A 27,069-nucleotide genomic window follows, 5' to 3' on the forward strand; every position below is an offset into this window, starting at 1 on the left:
ACAGAAATAATTACTTAATGGGTACCAGGTAGCTTATTATGTGAATCTGCATACTCTTAGTAATTCAACCAAAATATTTAAACTGTCTTACCAAGGTCTGAGTGCTCCAAAACCAGTTCAATGGGATTGATACTCAAAGGTTTGGCATGTTGAGCTACTAATAGATTTTACTGGCACTCACCTTTGCCATCTGTGAAGTTCCGTATACTAAGAATGTCATTAAGGTCCTGATAGTGGTTCTGCTTAATGTATGTTGTTTTCTCAGGAGTGTCCTGAAGTTGCATTGTGACCTCTTCCAAGTCTTTATCCAGCTGAAAAACAAAGAGAGTACAAAGCCTTCAAAATTCAGGAGTCCTTGCTTCAGGTATCTGCACTGAGGCAGAGTTTTCTATAATTAGACAGGAAGACAGGTGGTAATGCAATTACTACACTGTGACAAATGCAGTTTTCTTACAGCACTACTACTCTACCTCTAAAAATAATGCTACAAGTCACAAATTGACTTGTGATATTGCACACAGGGTGTAGGAGCTTTAGTAGTTGACAGTAGTAGCAATTCAGGTGTACTGACAAATGAGAAAGATATGGGCCAAAATGAGAAAGATAAGAAAGCCCAAACTGAAGACCCCTCAGTCATCTATTATCCACATGTAAAATTGTGGCATACATAGCTATAACCATTTCATCCATCAAATTATCCAACATACAGGAGAATATAAGGGAACTGTGGCATGTCCAATCATGTGAGTGACTGCAGTCAACTCTACAGGAATGCACTTTCAGCACTGAGCAGAGCACCATGTGCTCTCCTCAGAGGCTGACTTGTGCTCAATTGTCTATAGCCCCAATAGAAAATTACAAGAAACAGGTTTCCTAATCCTCTTTGTGAGCAGTTGTGCAGGGTGTGGTGTCCAGAGCATGTCTCACTCACTACCAGCTTGACTGGATTTTAAAAGTGCTTTAATTTAGCTTTACATTATTCCTTATAGAACTGGGACATAGCAACTCAAACTAGACATGTATCTGCTAGCCATGGCATGGCATGTTCCAAATCCCCTTGACAATGAAACTGATTTGGACCCACTGGTTTTGGGAATTTAATCTATTTAGAGCAAAGTCCAAAAGAAAGAGGCAAACACTAATGGGGCTGCTCAGATCTGCCTTACCTGTGCTCACCATCATGAGTCTTGCAAGCCACAAGCTGAGATCTTGTGTTAGAAGGCTTAGCAGAAAAAAATTACAGAAGAGTAAAAGAACAAAAATAGCCAGCAGGCAGCTAGGCCTTCATTAAAAATTTCAAGGCTCTCACATGAAAGGGACCTGGCAAAGCTGAACTAAATTTCTTTAACAAGGCAGAGATAACTTTTACTTTTGGATTCTTTGGTAGCCTGAGTAAATATCTTCTAGTTACCTAGGCAATTGTTATTATTTAACATCTGGGCAAAGAAATAACTGCTGCAATAAAATAGCTTTTCTTCAAGGTGTAGGCAATCAGACTGGACATGAATAGGTTAATTTTTTAATGACATGATCAGTTATGGTTACCTTGTCTCAAAAACTGGGCAGTCTTCAAAACTGGTTTGTCATCGTTTCAGATCAACTGAGCAAGGATGGACATAACTATAAATGTACATGCTATAGCTCTAGAGGAATTCATGTACTCAGATTTCCCTCAGTAGGCACTGAAGAAACTACCACCTTTGTGCCAAAAGAGTCAGCTCACCTGTTCACAAAGGTATTTTTCTACCTTAAGAAAATATGTAATTCTTTTCATGGAAGATGTAAAAATCTGTCTAGCAAGTTTTTGAGCAAACTCTCAGAGAGGCTGAGAAATAACAGCAACAGCAGCCTCAGAACTCAGCCATAAACAGGAACAAAGACAGCCTTTAAGAGGAGCTGTGGATCTTGTTACTCTTGCTTGTAAAGGTAGAGGGGTAAACCTTGTAAAGGTTACACTGCTGGAGCTGTGGAGCTCAGCACGGCCGTGTGAAACAGTGTGAAACAGCAGGGTAATTGGCCTGTCACAAATAAATAGGGCAAGTTTAATTCCATTTTGCTAAGGCACATTTTCATTTTATCACATCTGCTATGTATTTGCTGTACTAGTTAGCAATCCACGTGAATTGTCTCTTTCTTGTTATTTCTATGGGGAAAGTTAACTTTTTTCTCTTAAAAGCAGTCACCATTTAGGCAGATTGCAGGATTGCAACAGCAAACAATGGAAAATGAAGTGCCCAGGCAGTACGTGCAGTAAACAGTACCTCTGTGATTTTCATTCTCAAGCGGTGGTTCTCTGACTGCAATCCTTCTAGTCGAGATGTGCTGGCCTGATTGACGCTGGTGACTGATGTTGATGTTTTTGAATCTTCTTTCTTTTGATTTTGAGTGAACTGAAACCGTCTGTTCTGTGTGGCTGCATCTGGATTTGTTCGCAGTGTGATGAGCTGAAAGGTTGAAAAGCCTTAAGAAATCCTCTTTTATTTCTGCAGCTATTTATTTTGTATCTCCAAGTACTGAAAGGCAAACCAACAGCTCCTTTTTGATTTCCAAGTATAAAACTGGAAAGTGAGCTCTGCTTGCCATGTGCACTACTTGAGATGATTTCTGAATAACTTTACAGAATAGGTTGAATGAAAATGATTGTGAGAAGGGAAACATTCAAAAAATTAGGAAAAACTAATTCAAAAGATATTTATCTGGATTTTAAATATATTAAAATACATTTTAATATTCTATCAAATGTATTTTTCTCTTTCATTGATGTTTTATACTTTCAAAGGGTATATTCCTTCTTCAAGGAAAAAATAATCCACCAAACCCTTCTCTTCCCAAGCACAGTTTCATCTGAAATTTGTCCTTTCCTACTGTTAGAAGTAACACTCAAGCAGTGAGAGACATGAAGCAGGAGCATTAACAGAGAGAACTCATGGGAGATTGCACTCTGGAGATAACAGAAACTTAATTAGTTTTTAGCAACCCAAAATAAATCAAATCTGTTAAAACAAATTAAATAAGCCACTTTAAAAAAAGGTTAACCTTAAACATATTTAATTTAGGCAAATATAAGTAAAATTTAACACTCAGTGACAATGTGAAAATATCACCTCGACATGAGGAGAGAAAGCTCCTGCTGTTTGGCAGCGGCGAGAGAGATTCACAGATTACTCTAGAGAATACAAAATTTATGCTACTTGCCAAGCAGCACACATATATATTTGTATACAGGCAAAGCTGAAGGAGCTCCCTGCCCTGAGAGGATAGGCATGGAATCATAAATCCAAAGGTGTTGAGTTGTCTGAAGAGAGAGGACAGGCAATCATTTTTTATGCACAGCCCAGCCAGATTCTGTGGTATACCTGCATTTTGGAATTGATTCCTCTTATTCCTAAGAGCATGGAACTGTTCTGCAGCTCCAGTGGCACAAAGTAGGGCCCTAACTTCTGAACAAGAGACATCTGACTGCTCAGACTCTGAAGAATGTGGTCCCTGGCATATATTTACAGACCATGCCTGAAGATTGGGATGATGTTTGTGGATAATGCATTTCAGTTTTCAGGTGGTAAAGTAGATGGAGAAGGCTAAGGTGCTCTGTGTCTTCTTCACCTTAGTCTTTACTGGCAAAATTTGCCTTCAAAAATTCTAGACCACTAAAGTAATTGAATACATCAGGTTCAGCCAACCTGACAAGTTACATGCCTGAGGATTAATGGTCCATGTCATCATCAGGCCACTCTCAGTTACTTTTGGAGGATGATGTTGATTTTGAGCAGTTTTTGAGGATTGGAAGAAAGGAGGAGTCACAACTGTGTTCAGGAGATGTGAGAGAATAATTTGGGGAAATGCCTGCTTGCCACCTTTGCCTCTGTCCGTGGGGGATGCTGCAGTAAATCCTCTGGAGAGCCATTTCCAAGCATATGAAGAGCAAGAACATGATTGGAAGCAGTCGTTGTTGATTTATGAAAGAGAAATCCTGCCTGACCAACCTGATTTATAGCTGTCTTCAGTGAAATGTCTGGGCTGGTAGATGAGGGTAGAGTGTTATTTTTCTTGACTTAAGCAAAGATTTAACACTGTCTTCCAGAGCATCCTCACTGTTAAACTAATAAAGTGACTGGGCAAGGGACCACTGAAGTGGAATCAAATTGGGCTGAACTGACAGGCTCAGAGGATTGTGGCAGCCAGTCACTAAGGCTGTTCCTCAGTCTGGAATGAAATGGGTCTGGTTTTCCTAAAGCTAGGCAAAGGCAAATACTAAATCCTGACCTTGAGGAGAAATAAACCCCAAGCAGCTCCCCAAAAAGCACTAGGTCTGTTGGGCTGGAAACTACCTTTCCAGTAATGGCACTGGAAATTGTGGTGGAACATGAGCCAACAGGACCCTGGGCCAACAGAAGTGATCCTTCCTTTCCACTCAGCCTGGGCAAGAGCACACCTGGGGTGTTGTGTCCAGGTTTGGGCTGCCCAGAACAAGAGAGAAATAGGCATAGGAAAGAAAGCCCAGAGAAGGGCCACAAAGATGCCACAAAGAAGAAGATAAGCTGAAAAACCAAAATTTTCTCTTAAACATCAGAAAAATTTTTTCCTATTGTGAATGTGGTTAAATGCTGGTAGAGATACTCAGAGGAGTTGGCAATTATTCATCTGGAATTAACCAAGGCTCAGCTGTTTGCTGTAGCTGAGCCTTCCTAGAGGGAAGTGTCTTCACTCTCAAAACTCTTTGTTTCAAACTAGGCTGGTTGGAATGACTGATGTGTCTAAGTCCCAGACCAAAAACTACATGAAAATGAAGTTAAATGTGAAGAATGGTAATTAGGAAGTTTCTGAAAGCGGGAGGCAGAAGTATTCCAAGTGTTTAAAGTTCTGCAATTTGATGTGATCTAAGTTAAAACTGAATATAAGATAGAAATATTGCCATTGAATCATCTTCACCTGGGAGTTTATAGCTAAAGACTGGGTATTTTGCAACAGGGACATGGTGCAATGAATTAATTCACATGATGTGGACTAGATTAAAAACTCCATGGGCAACATTGTTGGCTCATGCTGTACAAAGAATGAGGTTAGATGAGTTTTCAATTTTTTTTCTACCATAAAGTCAGTGGAACTTACATCTTGCTGTCTTACATCTGTGCAGTTTCCATTTTCAGGAAGTGTCAAAGTTGAATATCCATAGAGCCAATTGCAAATAGGCATAAAATGCTACCAACACAGACAAGGAATGTTTTAATCCCTAGAACTGATTTTGCTTTGCTGCTCTGCAGGAAACTGGATCAGAATTAATGTGTTAATGCCATTGCAGCCAGAAATGGTATGCACTTGCTGGGCAACAAGTGAGCCCAATGCTCTCTCTCAAAATGGATGGAGAAAAAATGGAAGGACATGGAAGCTTCATAAACATGGACAAGCATGTGACAATTACTTCGCTAGGAGAGAATGCATATTAGGATTTTTTTCTTTTAAAGAAGTGAAGAATATGCTGGAAAGTACTATAGACATCTTGGTCCTTAAAAAGATAATTAGACATAGCAGTTAATTTCTAACAGGAAAAATATACATAACAGGTGTTTGAATTCTGCAAATAACTTCTACAAGATGCCCTTGAATGCAGAAATCTATAATTGTTTTAACAATGTTTGGAAAGTTTTTGATTGGATAACAAGAATGTGTGCAGTTAATGTAAGTGCAATGCAGTATAATGCTATCAGCATTTGTACCTTTAAATGGAGAGGCTAATGAGCATTTTTTCCTCAGATCTCACTTACTCTGCTATGGGATTTTCCTCATGTTTGTTTTCTGAGGCACTTGGTACTGGACAAAATGGCAATGGACAAAGTGGACATTTAACTGGAGAAGTATAGTAATTGCCATGTTATAGGTAAGTAAGATTAGTAGAGCTGACAAGAAGGAAGGGAAAAATGTCATGTTTCATTCCTTAGTGTGTCTACATCATTGAGTAGCTGCCTATTTAGATTCATAAAAGGGCTGTGGGGTAAAATTGAGTTTCAGCACTGCTGACCCAGGAGACTGCTGAAGATTAGTTAAAAGGAATGCACTACACTCTGTACAGCAGGGAAGTAGTGGCACTCACCTGGCTCAGAACCACATTACTGCTTGCATCTGTCTGGTCAGTTTAATAAATGAGGAAGTGCAGTCTTCCAGGTCCTCATTATCATCCTCTGAGCTTGATGAGCAACAGGCTTTAGTATTCACCAGAAACCTTCCTAAGATGCCAAGACTACTAATTTATGATATAATTGCTTGAGGGGAGAGATTTGGTGCCTGTCTCCCCCTAACATCTTACCTAGATGTACAGACTAGGTAGTGTTGGATACAATCTTCTGTGGTGTCCAGATGAGGTGTTGTGCATCCTGTGCTGGAGCAGGCTGAGGGGAGAATGCTTGCCAGCTGTCCTGCTGTGGCTGTGGCACAGCATAGCCAGAGGAGATGTAGGACAATATATACAAGTGCTGGAGGAGCTCTCCAGCTGTGAAAACACTCACATGGGCATTGGAGTGCTGCATTCCAGTCCCTGCTTCAACATCTTTTTTTTTTACCTTATCCAATGATGAATTTTATTGCTAAATAGCTAAGCATTTGGAAACCTGACAATACACAGAAAGAGGTTAGGGACTTCATGCTGTGGTTCATATTTGTATTTTGAGTAAAAAAGAACTGAGAGGAAAAAATGAGGGTACGGTAATTGGGGTTTAAAAGAAGATCAGAGGAAGGGGTTAAAAAAGGAATCAGAAAAGTAGTTTCAGAGCCTGTGATGAGAAGGATGGGCAAATAAGCATGAAAACAAAGGGGCAAAGGGCAGGGACAGAAATAATAATTCTCTTTGAAGAGAGTTTGACATTCTTTGGAGGTATTTTTGGCATCAGAGTTTTCATATGGCTTACCCACTTAAATCTTGCAGTGTTTCAAAGTACACTCTATTGATGTGTTTGTGAATGTGCCCTCAATTTAGAGCAAAGCTGTGATTCTTCCCCAAGATCCAGAACAAAAATATGACTATACATGTCAGTATGGCTTTTTAATATTTGAGAGGTGAATTGCAAAACTTGCAAAAGCATCCTGTTTAGTCAATCCTGGAGAACTAATTATTTTGCTTTTTTTTTTTGCAGATCACAGAACAGCTTCTATTGCTAGTCTGCACCTCTAATTTCTTTCAGTGATTGCACTTTAAGATAAGTTTATTAGCTTATTTCTCTTGCTTCTTTTGCAGACATAATTCTTGGCCCCTCAGTAGATGGGATGCCACTTAGCACCAGAATCTACTGGCTACAATTTGCTCAATGCATTGGTTGAACGTGGTCCAATAAAGAGCCTCTTATAAATACTCACTTGAAAAATCTAAAAACAGATCATAGAGGCAAAAAGAACTACATTTTGCAAATGTTTCAGACATCCAACTGCATATGTATCTAATTTGGGGTAATAAGCTATGTTTATGCAAGCCACTTAAAATGAATACAATTGAACATTTTACTTCAAAACATTGAATGCATTCCCTAGTACTTGAGGCTTTGCTAAGTAAGCTTACATAAAAACCACTTTTTGCTTCATTCAAGATCTGTCATATTCATATCTAAAGCATAACTATGCAAGGGAACTGATCAAATTCCAGCCCTCTGTAAGTATCTTTTCAGTTCTTCCAATAAGGCACAATGAACCTGTCCTCAGAGCCCAGAAGAGCAAAAGGAAATGAAAGCAGGTGTCTCCCAGCCTGTGCCTCACTTAGTCCTTTAATATACCCATTAATAAATATAATATCAGTGACAGCATTTGCAGCATACATAGAGTTTTCCTCTGAAGTACTGACAAAGCCTATTGTGCCACCATAAATGAATACTTAGAGGCTTCAACACAATTGATCTCTTATCATGCCAGTGAACTAAAAAGATCTTACTATTTTGTAGGTACAGAAACAGAGATCTTGATTATCTTGTTTAGGGTATGCAAGAATCTTTGAATATCCTGGGAAGGAGCCATTGGGATTACTCAGGTCCAGCTGCACAGGAACACCCCATGGATCACACCAAGTGCCCAGGAGCATTGTTCAAATGCTTCTTGAACTATGTCAGGCTGGTGCTGTTATCACTTCCCTGGATATCTCTTTCCAGTGCCTAGTTACCCTCTGGGTGAAGAACCTTTTCCTAGTATCCAAGCTAAAACTCCCCAGAGACAGCTTTATGCCATTCCTTCTGTACCTGTAACTGGTCACAAAAAGAAGTGGGAAGAGAAGAAACATGGCAGAGTAGACAATAGGAATGTCCCCTCTGAATCTCCACTTACATCTTCACTCTTTCCAAAAATTTTCTGAAAGCTGGAAATAGAGGCTATTGTATTGAAGATATAGAAAATAACTTCTGTTTCCCCAGTCACAATTTCAGTAAAAATATAGGCATTAGAAGCCTTTCTCCAAAATGCCATGAATCTTTGTTTTTCCTCCAGGGTCCAGAGAGAGGAGTTTATAGATGAGCTTGGTTAAGAATTCATACACATCCCCTGCACTTGAAAAGGTGATAAACATCTACATATTACACCATAATTACAAAACAGCAGGAAAAGAATCCAGACCCATGCAAAACAAATTCACCTACCTTGGGTACAAACACAAGGCAGAGAGTAATGGTGCTGCAGAATATTATGACTAAAGCAACGATGCAGAACTGCACATTGGGCTGGTCCCGAGTCAGGAAGGAAACAGCAGCACCGATGATGCACATTATCCCCACGTTGTACACACTCATCCCGATGTACTTGCTGTCATTCAAAGCAGGAATGCTGACATTTCGTGTCTCCCAGGCGAGGAAACACCCAAACAACTGGAACGGTAAAAGAAGGAGAGGTTTTGATAGTTTTAAGAGGAATTGGCTGTCATCCAGAAAAAGCACTAATTTAAAACAGGTATGTTTTCCAACTTGACAGATATAGGTGATTTTACAATTCAGAGATATACACCTACCTTTTCCTCAATATCTAATTACCTATGTGATTTGTTTTGCTCACTAGGACAGATTCCTGCTCTAACAAGAAAAATGTGAAACTTTAAATTACTCCTGATTGGAAAAAAATTTTCTAAATTCTATGGTTGTCTTTATTTAATATTTTAAATAATTTTTAGAGACTGTCCTTCCTGTTTCTTTTCAAGGATTCCAGTAAAGATATAATGTGCATTGTTTTTTTAGCTATTTTTAGCAGCTGTTCTCAATATGCTCTTATCAATCCAGCTATTCATTACATGATTATCACCTACATTAATAAGCAGCAGTGCCAAGATGTGTCCCATGAGAGATAAATATACAATGTAGAAAGTGTCACCCGAGTTGTTCAGATTACAATTATAATGTCTTTTATTATAGTGGGAGTTGGTAATGGCCTTTCAATTGCAGTTGCCTAATGATTTCTGGCATAAAAAATTCCTGTGGCAATTTTTTGTTTGCTTTTTTCCTTTGGTGTATTTCTAAGGTTTAGCCCCTCTGTTATTTGCAATATGCTTTTGCAATTCAGCAGGGGAAAGCCTTTAGTGGAAGGAAGCCATCTCCATCCCTTGAAATTTAATTAGATTTTTCTGCAACATGAACTGCTGCAGACAATTATTTTCTTCCTCTTGCATTCCTCAGAGGAGTTCTGGCAATGCAGTAAAAGCCTAAATGAACTCAAGGAATAGGTAACCCAGCCCACAGTCTAGGCAAAGCTCTGTAGGAGTGTATGGTGCCTTGGGAAGCAGGACAGACAGCAGATGGTATTGGATGGATGGGAAGGACAGAGAGAGGAGCTGTCACTGAGGTCCAGGACATGGTTTCTATGTTTTCTAGCTTTTTTTCTGATCACAATGCAGGGACAGGCAAGAAGGAGAAAGAACAAAGGTGCACTCCCATTGACCTTAGTAGCCTTTCTTCCAGACATTTGACAACTGACAAATGACATTTGTCCACTGCCATGTCATGGAGACAATCTTCTCTTTTGTACGACCTCAGTTTATGTGCAATCCAGGAAATTGGGAGTCAATGGTGATGGCAAATGACCTGGACTAGAAGAACAGTGTTTGGATGCCAGACAAGCAAAAGAGAGTAGGGAAATGGCAGATTGATGTTTGCTCTACAAACTTGGGTTTCAACCCAACTTGTAATAACACCAGGACACTAGTAATGCAAGTTTCCTTGATTATTTGCTTAGTTTTAATCTCAAATAACAATGGCAACAAAGGCAACCACTTGTGACTCAGCTACTGTGCACTCCCACGGGCACTTCCAGGCTGCAGCCATCTACCTACTCATCCAGGCACTTCCAAGCAGGACATGCTGCTGAGCTGCCAGCCCTGCCCTCCCTGAGCTTGTCTGCTGGCTTATTTCATTCTCTTGCCTACAGCACGTGTCACCCTGACAGAGCAGAGCTGGCTGGGAGGCTTTGGCAGATTAGGCATCTACTTTCAGCCCATGGAGTGTGGCAGGCTGCAGGAGCTTCCCAGTCCAGGCAAAGGATGGAGAACCATTTTCTCACCACTTTCCAATGCTGCCATCACTGCTGCAATCCCTATCAAGATGCATTGCCACAGGTGGCCCTTCCCAGCAGCAGCAGCAGTAGCTGTCCTTGCAATCCCTGCCCAAGTCTTTCTCAGCAGCATTCCCACCCTATCCCTCTATGTGCTGCTGCAGGAGTTGGTCCTGTTCAGGGCACTCCATTGCCTCCTTGTTGCAGTCCTGCCTCTTCAGTTTAATCTCCTTCAGTAGGACTAGAGCCCACAGCTCTCTCAGGCCCATCACCTCCCCTACTCACCTTCCCAGCACCTGAGAACCACAGGAAGAGCAGTAGTGGCTGCTGCAGGCAGAGCATGGGAGGGAGATGCTCTTAAGGGGTCTGTAGACAGCTGCCTGGGCCAGCAAGGGGTCTCAGCCATACAGGTGAGTGACCCCTCATCAGGCTTTGTGCCAGAGCAGCAGCTCATCCTCTGATACACTTTCAGAGCCCCTCTGGTAAGCAAGGCAATCCCTCCAAGAGGAAGGATGCAGGCAGCATCCTTTGTGCTGGGTCTGGCACTGTGCACAGGAGAGCAGGAATGAACAGACTCCTCTTCAGGCTCTGCAGAAGCAAACTGGCACTGCATTCACCTGGGTGCAGGGGGGACATACAGTGGTGGTACATTTTTTCAGGAGACAAACAGGTTCCCCCCATACCCCACCATCTCAGGGGTTGCCTGTTCCCCACTCCCTGCAATCTTGGTGCTGCACTACTCAGCTCTGCTGCAAATTTACATTTTGTCAGCCCTGAACTGTCAAACAGGCTGGTCTGGGCTGAGCTGTTTTGCCTGTATTTGTACATCCCATTTTTAAAGGGATGAGACCCTGATTAACTATGGAGAACATTTGTATCTTCTCATAGTATGGTTAATTATTAATGAGATTTTTAGGGCTGTAGATCATCCCTCACTCTCCTCCACTTCCCTCAGTATGAAAGGATTCCATTCCAAAAGCATTATTCTGGGAAAACAGCCAATATACTTACATGAGGCCAGCACTTATTACAAATAATGGGGATGAATTTATAGCTGAGGTGGTTATAAAATGATCTAAAATATCAATTATAAGGAGAAAGATCGTTTGAAGAGTGTTGTGGGGGTTATGGTTTGGCCCATGCTCATTTATAATTGAGAACAGCTTGGAAAATGGTTAAATATCTTTTGGATGAAAGGAAGATATATGTTTATACGATAACTAAAGAAAGGGAGAGGCTCTGCAGCAAGTGGGTTTCCTCAGAACGAGGCATTTTAAATCTGGGAGCATTGTTTTAAATTTTTATTAGCATTTTGGGTAAAACGCTTGCCTCAGGAAGAGAGATCTTCTTTTCTAGAAGTCACAGCTCATCTTTGAGACTCAAACGTAGATAACAGCTGAGAGTTTTCTGCATCCTGCTGCCAGGGCAGTGAAGGTTGCAGAGGTGCTCCTTGTTTGCCTGGTGCAGATGCCTGAAGGGCTCTGTGGGGTTGGTAAGGTTTCTGCTCTGAGATAAAAATCCTGTAAAATGGCTTGGTTTAGGAATGGGATGCAGACACTGCTAGTGAAAAGTCCAGATTTCTGTAATTTCTTTTGACTATGAAACTTGGGAGCTACAGTTAAAACCACAAACTCATAGTACCCATTCAGCTCCTCTTTACTGCTGGTACCTAAACTTTAAACATTCATCTTCCCCAGATAATAAACTTATATTTCAAATTATGCTTGGGAGCACCTAATTCTTGGGACTGCTGTGGAATTTAAGGGCTATTTGATATTTTTAGGCTGCCTGCTGGTATTTGCAGTGCAGCTGTCTCTCCTCCTATTGCTCCTACAGGGCTCAAGCTGGTAAAGGTTTCTCAGTCTGTCCCCTGGCTTGGGCCCCACACAAAATACACCAGCAGACATCTTCATTCAAGACAAGGATGCTGGGGATGACCATTGTGTAGCTTTGTGTTTGGAGAACACAGCACAATTCCAGATTTTGCTGAGATGTGCTCTCTAACCCCAGAGCAGAGTCTGGCTTCTGAAGGAGCTCTTGAACTTCTTTCAGAGCTGTTGGATTTTATGTAATGAGAGACTGACTGACTTAATTAATTGGGCACTTGCGTGGGATGTTAGTTCTGATCTCTGCTGAGAATTTTGATTAAACAGTCTTTAGAGAAGGTGTGCATAAATACACACTGGGGTGGAGGCAGGCAGCTCTTAGCAGTGCTAAAGTGCTGGATTCAGAGAGGTGTAGGACACATCAGTCCCCACTGCTTTACACCAGTCACAATTCCCATCCTGAGCCTTCTGATGGACCCCAAAGGAGTCATCTCCAAAGGAGTTTGAATAACTCAGGGCTACACATTCTCCTGTACAAAGCTGTTGTCTAAAATTTAAGGACACCTCAGCCTTCTCTCAACTCTACTGGCCTAATTTTAGTCCTTTTTGGATCCCAACCAATGACACTGAGAAAGCAGCTAGGATGGCTTCCTGCAGCCTTATTCATGAACTTAAAGCCTTCTTCAATTTTGGTGGTCTAATACACACATCTTGATGTAGAAAGCGCCATAAAATATTGGTTTGGGTTTTCTCAGAATATATGGGCAGCTGTACAGGCAGGATTGTTTGTTTCATCTTTTGTTTGAGTTTAGGCAGCTTCCATTTGACACTGATTCAGAGTGTTACCTTTGCAGCTGTTGGTATGGTAGGTTTAGGCTGTGCTGTCAGTGCTCCTAAAAAGGCTGTAGGAAAACTGCTGTATAAATTTGGGGAAAACAGTATCTGAAGATAACAGGATTGTATCACTGTGATTAAAGATAAAACAGTGGTCACTAAAAGAAATCTGCATTAAAATGTTAGAGGCATAACAGGTGTATGGAGAATATTATACTTGTGTTTACATTCAACAGGCAAACTTTAATTTTAAAAAATCTTGTACTGACCAAATTTTGATACCTGGGAATACAATGAAAGTGTTTGTAGCTAAAGTATTGGAAAAAATTCAACACTTTTTAAAAAATCTACCATCCAGTTAATTTTAAATTGTTCATGAGAATTACTGCTAAGCATAGTAAGAATTGCTTAGACTCATAATATATATTGATGCAACCAAGTGCCTAATTTGCTATTGGATTGCACAGACTGTCACATGACAGGAAGGAAATTATTTATTCACCTCCATTGCCCTGTACTGCCCTTAAACCATTTTTAAAATGTTTCATTTCAAAGTCATGTCAGCTTAGGTTACGAACAGTATTAGGAAAGAAAGACAGAGAAAATTATGCTAAAGATATCTGACAAGAGCAGAGAAACACCAGAGGAAAAATCTCCAGTCTTGTCAGAAGTCATGCTTACCAATAACTAGGGCATATGGTTTTGGAAAGATTATGTATTGGACCAGGCTGCAGCTTTGCAGCTAATTGCTGTATTGTGGTAGCACTGACCCTGTTCACTCGAGGCTAGCAGCCTGCTGTGTGCCACATAAAAAAATAAAATCAAGCCTTTTCTTCAAAGCTTTTACATCTGGAGAATTTTGTTTGTTTTGGTTTTGTTTCTTCTAGCTAGATTACTGTGAGATTTCCCCTCCTGGCACCCTTAAACCAAGGCAGTTCTGGACTCTGGGCTGTAAAGATCTCTCAGCCTGAAGTAACGTGAAGCTTGACCTGTGTGCTTCTCTACTCAGGCTCAGTCATTAAATCCAGATCATCACAGGCACAGGCACATTTTTATTTCTGTGAGATGGCTCCAGATATTTTTCAATGAACACACAAAAAAAGGATTTTTGGTCATGTTTTCACTGGAGAATTGTGCAGCTTTCATAGAAAATTGACTTCTTTTTTTTAATTATTATTATTTTTTTTAATTACCTGTACAATAAGTAAGGTTAGAAAACCAAAACACAAACTATTGCCTTGTAGGTCTCTTACCTTCACTGTCAGTACAATCTGATGTTAAACCATTGCTCACTCCCCTAATCTGCTATGAGTCAATTGTGTATTTAGTTAATTTTCACAGAGCTGCTCTGGATAGACATTACTTAGGGGAAGCTTAATATTTCTATTGAGCATTAGGACAAGAGCTAAATATTGATTTTAATTGCAATATATGCATATTCAGCTACTCAGCTGAAGGACTTTCTCCTTAAAGGTCTTGGCAAAACACTTTATACCCAGTGCAAGACAGAAAAGCAGCTGCATAAATCTATGAACACTAACAGGCATCCAAATTTCACTTTATCCTCCAGTCTCCCAAATCTACAGGTCAATAAAATATTTTCCCCTCTTTCCATTCAGAGTGTATTTGACTTTTTCCATGAAAATTCTGCTTAGTCATGAAACACATTATAGTAACTCAGTTGAAACAAATACACAACTGGTCATTAGTAAATGTCCATTTGGAATAGCTTTATATTGTCTCTGGCATAAGATTACCACAATCACAGCTCTGTAAAGAGGTGAAGCACCTCTGCACCTCTGCTAAAAGCCAGTGTGTGCTACAGTTTAAATCAATTTCTGCTGTACAAAAACTGATGCCAAGAGATATGTAAGGGAATACCCCACTATCTGCAATATTTAAAAAAAATATTTGAAGTTTCCTTATGGTCATATTTGGGAAAAATTTATCCAACAAAACCATATGGAGATGTGGTTTTGGATGCTAAAATACTGTCCGTGTTTTATTGAAGATATAATAAATATCTGGTACCACTATAAACTAATTTCCCCCACCAAAAAGCTTGACTGTCTTCCTCTCTAATCACTGTAAGATAGGACAGATGGGTCCCACCACATATATGAGCTGGAATCATGTAAGTTAATTTATAAGGAGGTAGGTCCTTCTTCTGAGTTCTATTTTTTATTGTGAAGGGAATTAGGAAAGAATGCAAATATATGTGTTAAAAATCAAAGATATTAACAGTAAACAATTGGGAATTTTAACACAATCTGAAAAATATTCAATTTTTCTACACATCAAATTTATTAATTTAATAAAGGAATTAATTAATCATATTGTTGATATAATCTCATAAGATAATTGGGAGGGACTTGAGGAAATAATCTAGTGCAACGTCCTGCTCAAAAAGCAGGCTCAGATGGGAATTCAGTGCAGGTTGTTCATACTTTTGTCCAGTCCAGTTCTGGAACCTTCTAAGGACCAAGGCTGATCAAACTCTCTGGGTGAGCTGCTCCACTGCTTCCCTTTCATTAGTGACTGAAAAAAAAAATAATTTTTTACATCCAGCTTTCATTGAGAAAATATAAAATAATGGTAAAATAATGGTAAAATAACAAAAGGAGGAGCATGTGCTGCAGACCACAGCTGTGCTGTTCACATGCAGCTCCTGGGCTTGGCGCACACAGAGGGCTCAAGCACCTGGAGCAGTAGTGAGAAGCTACATCCAACATCCAGCAAGGGCAGCCAGACCATCCTCAGCACCACCTGTAGGTACCCAAATGCTGGCAGTGACCAAAATCTGTGCTGGATATTTGGGAACTGGTGCCTGTCACACAGCCAGCATCTGCTTCCCCTCCTTCCTGCAGAGGCAAGGGCACCAAGTGCTGACTGAAGACTGGCCCTGACTGGAGCCCAAGCTCTAAACCATGGTGCCTAAATCCTTTTTCGAAAATCTATTTCCAAGTGCATGAAAAAAGTGGAAAAGTAATGTTTATGTATTAGCCAATAAAGCAAAGGAAGCCATTGGAGAAGGGGTAACAACAGGTATATTTACAAACAGCAACAGAAAGATGCTTGTATATGTGCTGCAAATGATCTGTCCTAAGCTGCACATATGTAAAATATTCTTACCTTAAAAATCGTTTTGGTTGTTGTGGAATGTAAAACAAGCAAGCAATAAAATTGGCCAAAGACTGGACAGAATGTAACAAAAGTTAAAAAGAGGAAACTCGTAATAATGATTAGGAATCATAGATCTAAAATAGAGATAGTGGAAGGGTAAGTTAAATGTACAGTAGTAAATGAATGGCTAGCAGCATTAACAGATTCATTTATAAAAATGTAATCATAAAAATGATTCATTCCTTGGAAGATGACAAATCCAATAGCAATGATGCCTGATAAGATGTGCTTAACAAGGGTTTTGTCCTATCTTTACACAGAGATGGCAGAGTCCATTCACATCTTGCTAAAACAGTGAAGTGCAGCAGATTCCAGCAGTGAGAGCTTTTGAAAACTCTGTTAAAGACAAGCTGCTGTGATCACAGAGATCCTGTAACTTACATGCTGTAGTTTTAAGAATTGATTTAGAAGTTGTCTGGGCTGCTGGGCTTAATTGTTGATATTTATTGGAATTCTGGCAAAGCTCCACTTAAGATACAAAGAGGCCATATGGGAAAAGAGAAAGTGGAACACCCCCAGTGATTACAGAGCTATTACCGTAATTTCTATCCTAAGCAAATTAATGAAATGCCTGCCACATGAACTCAGCCAATAAGTGGGGAAAAAAAAAGGATAGCAATATAATTCAAATTGCCATTATTTTTTTTTAAATGAGTTTGCAAGACTGAATAAAAGTAATTACATTCATGCAGGATGCATGGATTTCTCAGTAGTGTTTGTCTTAATAGTGCACAGTATCATTATTTAAATACAGAATGCAATAAAATCAATAAAACAAATTTAAACTGACTGAAAGCTATGTTATGGGTCTCAACATATAACTGTTAATGAAAAGCTACTAAAAAAGAAAAGGATAATTAAAAAAAAAATTCTCACTTAAGCTGTCCCAGATATGTATATTGACTTGGAGGAGATAATAACATGAGGCAGAGGAAGCAGAGGGGAAGAGTGGTCGACGAGTCACAGAAAGATTTTTAGGGAAATCACAGAAATTTGGCCAAATGCAAAGAAATTTGCCTATAAATAAGGACATAATGTCATTTTAGAGTAAGAGGGATAACATATATGCAACACCCACCAAAGTGCAAGGCTTGGAAGTAAGAGAAATTCAGCATAGCAATTAGAGAGCCTTAGGAAGCAGGGGATTCTTTCAGACTTGAAATTAAGGTTGAACATTATCCCAAGGATATATTTTAGTTGAATTAATATTTTCTTTGGCTTCTAAATCAATTACAGAGTTGTGTTGGGCAATATATCAACTATAGTGAAATGTTGGAATATGAATCATTACAAGAAAATAAATTTCTTATTCTTAGCAACATTTATCAAGTCCCATGATGAATATATATTATTTTTTTTTCCTATCTCATTCATGAAATACTGATATTTTCATTCTTGGCAAGGTTAGCTAAGGACAACACAATAAAAATGGTGTATGAGTAGTGGTCACTATTATTAGTTATGGCTTAAAACCCCTTCAATTAACATGGGCAAAAGTAGGATTTCATACAGAGAGCAACAGTCAAGCTCAAAATATAGTTTTGCCTCAAAAGCCTGTTTCTCAGTAGCTGAATAACAGGTACCTGTAATAACATGTCAGGGACACAATGAAACTTCCAACATATGTACACCTGGAGTCTAATGTTAATTCAAAGTATTATCAGGAAGAGAGGAATTAAACAGCAGATAAGATGAATGTGTGTGTGATTAATAAGCAAAGCATTCTAGGAGTCCAGCCTGGTAATGTGCTGGCTGAGATGAAACAAATAACTCATACCCCTCAGAAAGATGTTAGTTCAGTCCCTAATAATGCACCACCAGGGAGTTTAAGATGGTGTGTTCTCTATCATTCTTTGGAATATATGAAAGAAAGGTGCTTTTCAACTATGCTTCATCAAAAATCAAAATACTGCAACTGACTGGTTGCATGCAACTGATCTAGTTGATATGGTGGTGTTCAGGCGTAGGTTGGACTCAATCTCAGAAGCCTTTTTCAGCATAATTGATCTGGTAAGTCTGTGTTTGTCAGCATGTGACATAGACAGACCTCAGACTTGTATGCAGCCTTTTTGGAGCTGAACTCGAGATGGGACAAAACAGTGAATCCTTTATGTATGGAGGAACTGGAGAAGACTAATACATTGGTCATTAAGGAGATTAATAAAATGGTACACACAGAATTTAGGATGGTAATTTTCCTGTTATTCTCTAGTCACCTGAGGAATCTGAATCTAGTAACTGAGGATCCTTCATGCAGACTAAGCAGTTGCTCACATCCCTTCAGAGGCAATTGAAGAATTGGAAATCTGACTTTTAGAGTTTGCTTACTTTAATGTAGAGGGAACCAGTGTATCTTTTCAAGTAATGCCTTCCCTTATTTTGCCATTCCTTGCCTTCCCTGCCCTTTTGTGCCCTTCTGTGCCCTTCTGTGCTCTGCCCTACCCTGAGTGATTTATTCACTTCATCAATGCATTTAAGGCATCAGAATGGACAGTATTGCTTTTACTTCAAGACAAAAAACAAAGGAACTTTTTTAGGTTAGCCCCATTTTTTTTATTCCCATTGTGAGACAAAAGGTCAAAGTAAATAATTTTAGCCCAAGTAAGCACATTTCACATTAAATATTGCATTGTACTGGAATTAGCAATACTAGCTCTTTAGTACATAGCATGTTAAATTAGACATGCTTTATTATTAAAAACTCTCAGAGATTTTTATTAGCTAAACCTTTATAAAATGATAAAGTAACATGAGAGGTTCTATTTTTTTTTGTTCTGAAGGCAAAGTATGTGTGGTGTACAGAAACATCTTTGGTGATGAGATAAAATGCATCAATTCTGTTGTCCTCATATCACTCATTCACTCATCATAGCAATTATTTAAATGATTCAGAATGAGTATCTTCCTTTTTAATGTGTAGTGATTTGTGTGTTAAGAGGGCACTGGAGTAATAAAAAGTGTGTATTTCACTGATGGTTATGAAATGCTATGTGCCTGAAATTAGTAAGTAATGGCATAAGTAAAATAAATAAGATATTAGTAGCACTTAAGCTGAATATTATAAATATACCACAAACCAAGAATTTCAATAATAAATTGGGTATTTTACATATGCATCTATGCACATATTATTGTCTAATACATAGTAAAGTAATGGCATTTGCAAAGTAAGTTTGCAAATGACACTTGCAGACTTAAAGAGTGCCACATATCGTGTAGAAAATAATCCAACATACATGCTGGCAAACCAGTCTAGGGCAAAGGACTAGTGAGAACCCAAGCAGTTTGACTACTGTCTAACACCACTCAACACCTCAAAGAAAGTTGCCTGAGAATGTATATTTAAAATATTTTAACTGGAAACACTGATGAAGTTATTTTAAAAAAACAATTTATTTGAATTTTACTGTGACTCCACTCCTAGTCAATGTCATGGTTCTCTCAGGACATAAATTCCTTGATGCTGTGCTGCATGCCATGGTTAATGTGGATCCAGAGCCATCCTGGGCTGATCAACCAGTAAGACATGCTGAGGTGAGGAGTCTCTCCTGATTCCTGATCCCTGTGGAGGGACCACATATGTCCTAGCTCTTTATTTCACAGCTTGCTTGGACATTCTCTGAAAAGGAGGCATCTACAACTAAAGTTGCCATTTTTTTTTCCTTTTTCTTAATTAAATGGAGAGCTGAGAAGGCTTCCTTTTGGCTCATAGCTCAAGTATCAAAACTCTCACTTGGGGAATGGAGGCACTTGATGCTAGTGCCTTCTTGCTTGAAGGCTCATCCCCAGCAGAATGGTCTGACCACAAAGCAAATGTTTAGAATTTAAAGAAACAAAACTTCTCATCCCTCCCTGCTGAACCTCGTATTGGCTATTTAAAGACTTTTTAGCCTGAAAAAAGCAGCATGAAAAGCAGCAGGGCTCATCAGAGCAGTCATTCATAGGGGAGAGGGAAGAAGAGGGCTCCAGGCACCAGCAGCCCCTCTGGGCAGCAGCACCAACCACGCCAAGTGGAAGCAGCTGATCCAATCTTTCCCCAGTGTCCCAACGAACCAGCATGCTCCAAATGCACAGAACAGATTGACCCCTTCAGGCAGTGTAGACTAATGTCTATCAGGCTTGGGATCCAGATGGGGATTGACTCGAGATAGGTGTTCTGCTGGTCAGTGCTGTCCATATTAGATGTTTACCAAACCTTCAGGCTCAGGAGCTTTTAATCACTAATAGTCATCTTTACAGTTTCTTTTTGTTTTTTTTTTTTTTTTTTAACTACCAAGCCTCAGGATCCCTGGTTCCTGAGGTCTGTTTTAGTTATATTTTTTATGGAGATGAGCCTCAGGGACAAAAGGGTTATTTTGATTCAGGCCCCAGATTAATCTTGCATCTCATGACTATTCCTCAAATACATTAGCAACTATGAGGTAAACATTTTGGGCAACCTAGTTCTACCTTTTTGGACAACCTTCAGGAATTCTTTATTTACAAAGTTGTCTCATTTATAGAGCCATCTTTTCACTACTGAATTTCTCAGTTTGTGGTATATCCATAATATTAAGCTTAAATGCTGCAGATGTCTTATTTATTTTACATATGCATATATCCACAAATTACTGTCTAATGAACACTAGAACAGATCTGAGTATAGAAGTTGCACTCGAGGCAGTTTTTCACTCACCCCCAGCCACCAGGAAAGCAAATATAATTCATCTGTGCCTATCAGTGAACAGCAGCCTGAAGTCAGAGCTGTGCAGAGGAAGCTGTGCTTACCATCAGCAGCCCTTTGTAAGCATAGACAATGCCCAGCCAGATGGTCATGTGGGTGTTCTCGCAGTGCTCCAGGATCGGTCGGATGGAGATGTCTCTGCCCGCAGGGTCCGGCTGCAGAGACAAAAGGGGAAATGTTGGCACTCACATTTCCTGTGCTTCACACCTCACTGGTACTCAGCTCTGTTTTCAGTAGATTGAGGATGTGCAGGATACAGAGTGGACAACCTAAGGGTAACTTGTGAAGAGAGCAGACCCGTGAACCTGCAGAGAACTACAGTGGAAAGCAAGGGTCTGAGGAAACAGCAGCCTGATAGCTACTGCCTGGTAAGGCCACTGCAAACCTGAAACAAAATATCTGAAGTCACTCTGTATTTAACAGTGTCAGTCATGTTTATCTGCTTTAGGACATCTACTTTTTCTACAAGGCACAGGCATGAAAAATAATGTATCTAAATTTCTCTTTCCTTTCACCTCCAGTTCTTGTGTCACTGGCACATGGCTGATAAACAATATATGAAACATTGCTGTGTTTCAGGTGGTTTTTCATTGATAACCATGAGCTAAATCAAAGACCATTTAACTATTCCAGTAGCTTAGGAGAGATCATAACCATCACCAGAAAACATTGCCTTTTAGAACCAGCGATTGCCCGTGCAAAATTAAATATTGCTGGAAGCTGTGCAGCTTTCCATTTGTTTTGAAAAGGAGATTGTATAATATTGCAGAATCAAGAGGACTTGGAGAGTACCAGAACTGCTTATATGAAGGAGAATCAATAACAAAGACTCAGAGAAATCGTCAGGAAATACCCCTTGACCTACTCTCTTTTTTTTTTTTTTTCAATGGACAGAAGAAAGAACAGTTGACACACAGAGAAAAGGGTTACTAGCTACTATGCTCTATGAAATTAGAATAGCTATTAGGGTCTGGTCAAACTGCTGGGCTGCTTGTTAAAGATGCAATTGTAAAAGAACACAAGGATCTTGTATGTGATTCTAAGAGAACTTGTTTTAGTTACATCAAACACTCCTGTTGGCTATTCTGAGATGCACATACCCACAGTCTGCTGTGTTTACAGAAAAGGCTGAAATACTGAAAGCTATTTTTCCTTTCTGCTTTGGAAGACTGGATCTGAACTTCAGCCAAACTAAGATCAACTCAGATGTACCTTTCTGTACCTGATTGTCCCAGTGGGCTTTTCCATTTTCCTTTTATATGAATAACACATGTAAAGTGTTCATTAAGAAGTATTATTATTATATAAGGAAAAATAATATCTTCACCATCTGAAAAATAGAATTGTAAGTGGAAGGACTTTGAGGAGATCTAAATAATTTCCTAAAGCTTATTTTTGCTTCCCCACATGATGTATGACTTCTGCTATGTATTTCAGTGGTCACAGCAATGATCTTCAGTAACCTTTCTTCCCCTGGTATTTTTGTATGTGAGGCATTTCCCCATACCTCATACACTGTAAAAAAAAATGAGAAAACCCAAACAACTTTGTGCTGTGATGCAATGCACAGTGAAACTATTCACAATTTTCTTTGCAAAACCTTCGGCAGGCAAGACATTAACATTTAAAACCTTTTCCTACCCTGAACTTCTGTAGAAACCCTAAATGGACAAATAAAGCTCTTGGAAAAAAAGGTGCCCTAAAACAAAATAAGATAAAAACCAAGGCAGCAATATTAACTCTCCCAGAGAGCTTATGACTCCATCCTAATGGTTGTGGATGGCAGGCAAACAACCATTAGCTGAAGAACTGAAATGACTGCAAACACTAAGTGTCATCACAACTTTTAAGAAGCTACAAATGTTTGTCTGGGGATCAGCTGAGCTCTCTCATTCTCCCTGATCAAAAGCCCAGTGCTAAAGTTTAGGTGCACTAAAAGCACCTTTTTGTGTCAAAGGTACAACCTAATATGTTTAACACCATTTTTTTCTATTATGTAATAAACTTCACAGGACAAATCATTCACACTGGGCTCTGTAGGTGTTACTGATGTGTCATCAGAGCTGTACTACAGAGAATTTTTTCTAACCTGCCAAAAGCTCCATCTCTCATGGTCTGGAATTACAGAAGTGACATAAAATTTGAGGTCTTGATCATCAATGTGCTTTCCTTTTTTTTTTTTTTTTCCTTCACCCTGGTGAGTCAGAGTCAGCACAGGACTGTCTCTTTGCTTCCCCAGTTCCACATCCTTCCTGCCATGTATTCCTTCTATTTCAGTTTCCCACTTTTCTGAAGCAAGAAAGTGTATAAATAATGAAGGCTTTCACCTGTGTGATGGATGATATCATGTTTCTTTTCTTTGTTCCTGGACTGAAAACCCTAATCACACCTGGTCTGAAGGATTCCTCTTCTTTGAGTAACTATAAATAATTGGAATAATTCCCTGTTTTGGGGAATTTATTTGAATTTTACTGTGACTCCACTCCTAGTCAATGTCATGGTTCTCTCAGGACATAAATTCCTTGATGCTGTGCTGCATGCCATGGTTAATGTGGATCCAGAGCCATCCTGGGCTGACCAACCAGTAAGACATGATGAGGTGTGGAGTCTCTCCTGATTCCTGATCATTTTACTGAAATGAGAGCTCCTATTTGGTTTGTGGCAGATTATATGTTTATATAATTTATATATTCTCTAGTGAAAATTTACTTCAAAACTGGAAAGTGTATGTCCATTCATTACTCAAAACCTCTCTTTAGAGACACAGGCACAAAAATGATGAAGTTGAAAACATAATTTCTTTTCAAATACTGTTAGAGAGTGAGCATAATTTCCTTAGTAGGAAGATTGTCAGATTTTTTGAGGCATGATGGTTCAAAATCGATGTTAATTAAGTAAAACAGTGTGTTCAGTTTTTTTTTGTGAGATAGGAAAATCTTGTGAAGTGCTCTATGTAGAGCAGGGAAAGAGAGAATACTGATTGCAGCAAAAATGTGGCAGCACTTCTTTCAAAAGACTTTTGGGACCTGTGAGGTGGTAATATTTTAAACAAAAATTTGCTGAGGTCTGTGCACGTGGGGTTAAATATTGGTAGGTAGCAGTAATTTTAAAGTGAACGGATTTTGCTGATTACTTCTCACTATTGCTATATGACATTCCTGTTCTACTGCTTTTAATTTGCCATTCTGTTTCTTCACTGATTTTGCATGAATTAACTAATCATAGCAAAAAGCTGGGTTAAAAAAACATATGATATTTTCTGATGTCAAAAGAATTTTTGAAAACTCTACAATTACAGCTGAATGGGGCACTTGACTGACCTCTCTAATCATCCACCATTTGTGCACTTTGTTATTGCTTTAGAGAGGATGACAACATAAATGCTACCAGTGATTATATATGTACTGGAAATTTGCCCTTTCCTTTTATAGAAAACAATCTCAATGCCCTTCAGATGTCATTCTCAAAAGCCTGAAGACCTCCTATCTTGTGATTAGGCTGAAGCTCTCCTACCTCTTCTGAAACCTAATAAGGTTTCTGATATTGACATCAATTTCTGGAGTGCTTTCAGCAGTTGAACATAAATAGTTTAATCTGTTCACTTCATACAAGAGTTGTGTATCAGCACCAGTAAAATGCTTGTTTTACATGAGATCTGGTAGGTGTAGAAAGCAACTCAAACCAGTAAACAGATTACCCACAGAATGTTGATATCCCCTGTGTGTGTGTGTGTTTAAATAATTATTAGTCAAGTCTGTAGTGCTGTTGCTTTTTCATTTTCTTTGCTCTTCAGTCTTCTGGGAGGGCTGGCAGATCCTTGTCCTAACAGGTGAGTGATGGCCTAGGTGGGAACTGGCAGAGTGAGAAGTAAAGCTTAAAACTATCAGGAGCCATCAGAGAAATCTGTTTGGGGTTTGGTTTTTTTTTAAATCTATAAGTATAATTTCTTAGTGGCTGTTATACTAGACAAAATCCCTCTGGAAAAGACAGATATCTGTATGATGCCTAATGCACCTTTGACTTATTTTGTGTCCTTATTGCCATTCCTTTTCTGCAGCTTCACAAAGGTTTTGAAAGAGAAAGGGTCTGTGTTCCCAGAGGCATTTGATCCAGCAGATGTGTGTGAAGAGCAGACTGGGCTAGCACACAGTCTCCAAAGTCCTTGGCCTTCCTGAGGCAGTTTTTCTACCCAGTCTCCTGACCAGGTCCTGGGCCAGCAGAGCAGATGATTCTGTTTGCAGAGCTGTGCTGCTGCCCTGTGACAGAGCTCAGGGGTCAGTCCCTGCAGGCTCACTGAGGACATTGCACAGACCCCCAGAGGGACTCAGTGCCACTTCTGAAGCTGCACTTCACCAGTGAGAAAATCACATTTGGCCTCAGTCTTTACCAGAAATGGGTATGGAACATAAGGCAAATAGTTGCAGGTTCTGTTTACTATGTTTAAATAAACTGTGTGTTTCCCACAGTACAGGAAAATGCAGGATCATACTCTTCTGTCACACTGTTAAAATGGCCTTCATATATCATCCCACTCTGTTTTATCTTCCCTTTAAATGGCTTCAATTGAACTGGCATAATGACTGTGTACTACAGCTAGTTTGCAGTGTGAATTAGATATCTCTGGCATCTTTAATTTAGCACATTTAGCAGTCATATGGAGCTCACATGTGATTCCTTGTCTTAAAACTCAGACTTTGCTAAATTAGAAGATAATTCTTACTTCTTAAGTTCACTTTTTTTTTTTTTTCCTCCCAAGGATAATTATAGTTGATTTATACTATGAATTCTGTAAAGGTGTTTCATAAAAGGATTCAAACAGTTTGAGCACACAGTGTGAAATTGAGAGCCAGGCTCTTAATTACTGATGAAAAGAGAAGGATCAGACACTGTCAACCTTTTGATTACTTAATAATTTGTAGGTATTTTTAGAGCAAAACAGCTGATATGAACAGTGATATGATGAAGAGATTTTCCAGGAAACAGTTCCCTTTTGTTTCATGTTATTTTAACTTTGTGCAGTCATACTTTCCATTAATGCAAAATACTAAGCTATGGTAGCTCATTTGGAATGTCTTCCAATTAAAAAATTGGTAGACAACCTAGAATAATAGGCAACCCTGTTTGTCTTTGTTGATACCTGAGCTTAGATTTGGGTACATTATGGATCCCATTTTGTGTCACAGAGTAATCTCAGCAAAAGACAAAACCATTACTGAATTCTTGCAGTCCAGTGACCAATTTAATTTCCCTTCGATGTTAATTGAGAAGTTCAGACATTTCTGTAACATTCTAATGATTGAAAGATGAGGTATGAAGTGTTTCAGGACTCAAGCTTTCTTACATAGATGTGAATACACAACCCTTGCCTCTGACATGAACTAAAGGCTATCTTTACATTATCTAAGAGGATTAAAGGGTATTTTCTGCTTCATTCATTTTCTCTTTTCTTGTTACACTGAAATCCAGTTCACCACCCCACCTGAGTCAATGGACTGGACTTGAGACATTGTTTGGCTTCACAAATACTTCAACAATTAAACTGTTTCCGCAGTTCAATATATCAATATATATGTTTATACTGTAACTCCTAAAAATCTTCATTCCAACTGGTATTTTAGTATGGGACAGTAATTCAGTAATGGTTAGCTAGCAATCATGACACAAAGAAATGACACTTGCTCGAATACCAGCATGAATATCTCCTTTTTATTTTCTTAGTTCAGTCACTTTTCTCAATTTAGTTTTCTAAGGAAAAAAGATGTACCATATAAACCAAGGAAAAAATAGTGATACATTCATGGCGTTCAAGGATATTGATGTTGCTATTTTACATCCCTCAGTCTGACACATATACAGACTCCAGGTCTAGATTTCCAAGTGAATGAGAGCAAAGAAAGCTCCCCTTCTCCCCCAAATATATTATAACCACTGTAATTCCTATTATCCAAAAAAATAAGGTTTGATAATACAGACACGGTGATATCACCCTGCAATATCTTTAAAACA

General features: G+C 39.2%; 1 protein-coding gene across 1 annotated transcript in view; it reads right to left on the reverse strand.

Moving 5' to 3' along the window:
- Positions 1–27,069, reverse strand: part of GABBR2 (gamma-aminobutyric acid type B receptor subunit 2) — a 447,388-nt gene that overhangs the window by 19,762 nt on the left and 400,557 nt on the right. The window contains exons 14-17 of the mRNA XM_056485688.1: positions 21,108–21,218; positions 8,604–8,828; positions 2,262–2,444; positions 182–311 (exon numbers count right to left, since the gene is read on the reverse strand). Coding sequence (XP_056341663.1) covers positions 182–311; positions 2,262–2,444; positions 8,604–8,828; positions 21,108–21,218 — 649 coding nt within the window. The remainder of the gene's footprint in view (positions 1–181; positions 312–2,261; positions 2,445–8,603; positions 8,829–21,107; positions 21,219–27,069) is intronic.

The sequence above is a fragment of the Oenanthe melanoleuca genome, chromosome 2, assembly GCF_029582105.1.
Source record: "Oenanthe melanoleuca isolate GR-GAL-2019-014 chromosome 2, OMel1.0, whole genome shotgun sequence".
Classification (NCBI taxonomy): Eukaryota; Metazoa; Chordata; class Aves; order Passeriformes; family Muscicapidae; genus Oenanthe; species Oenanthe melanoleuca.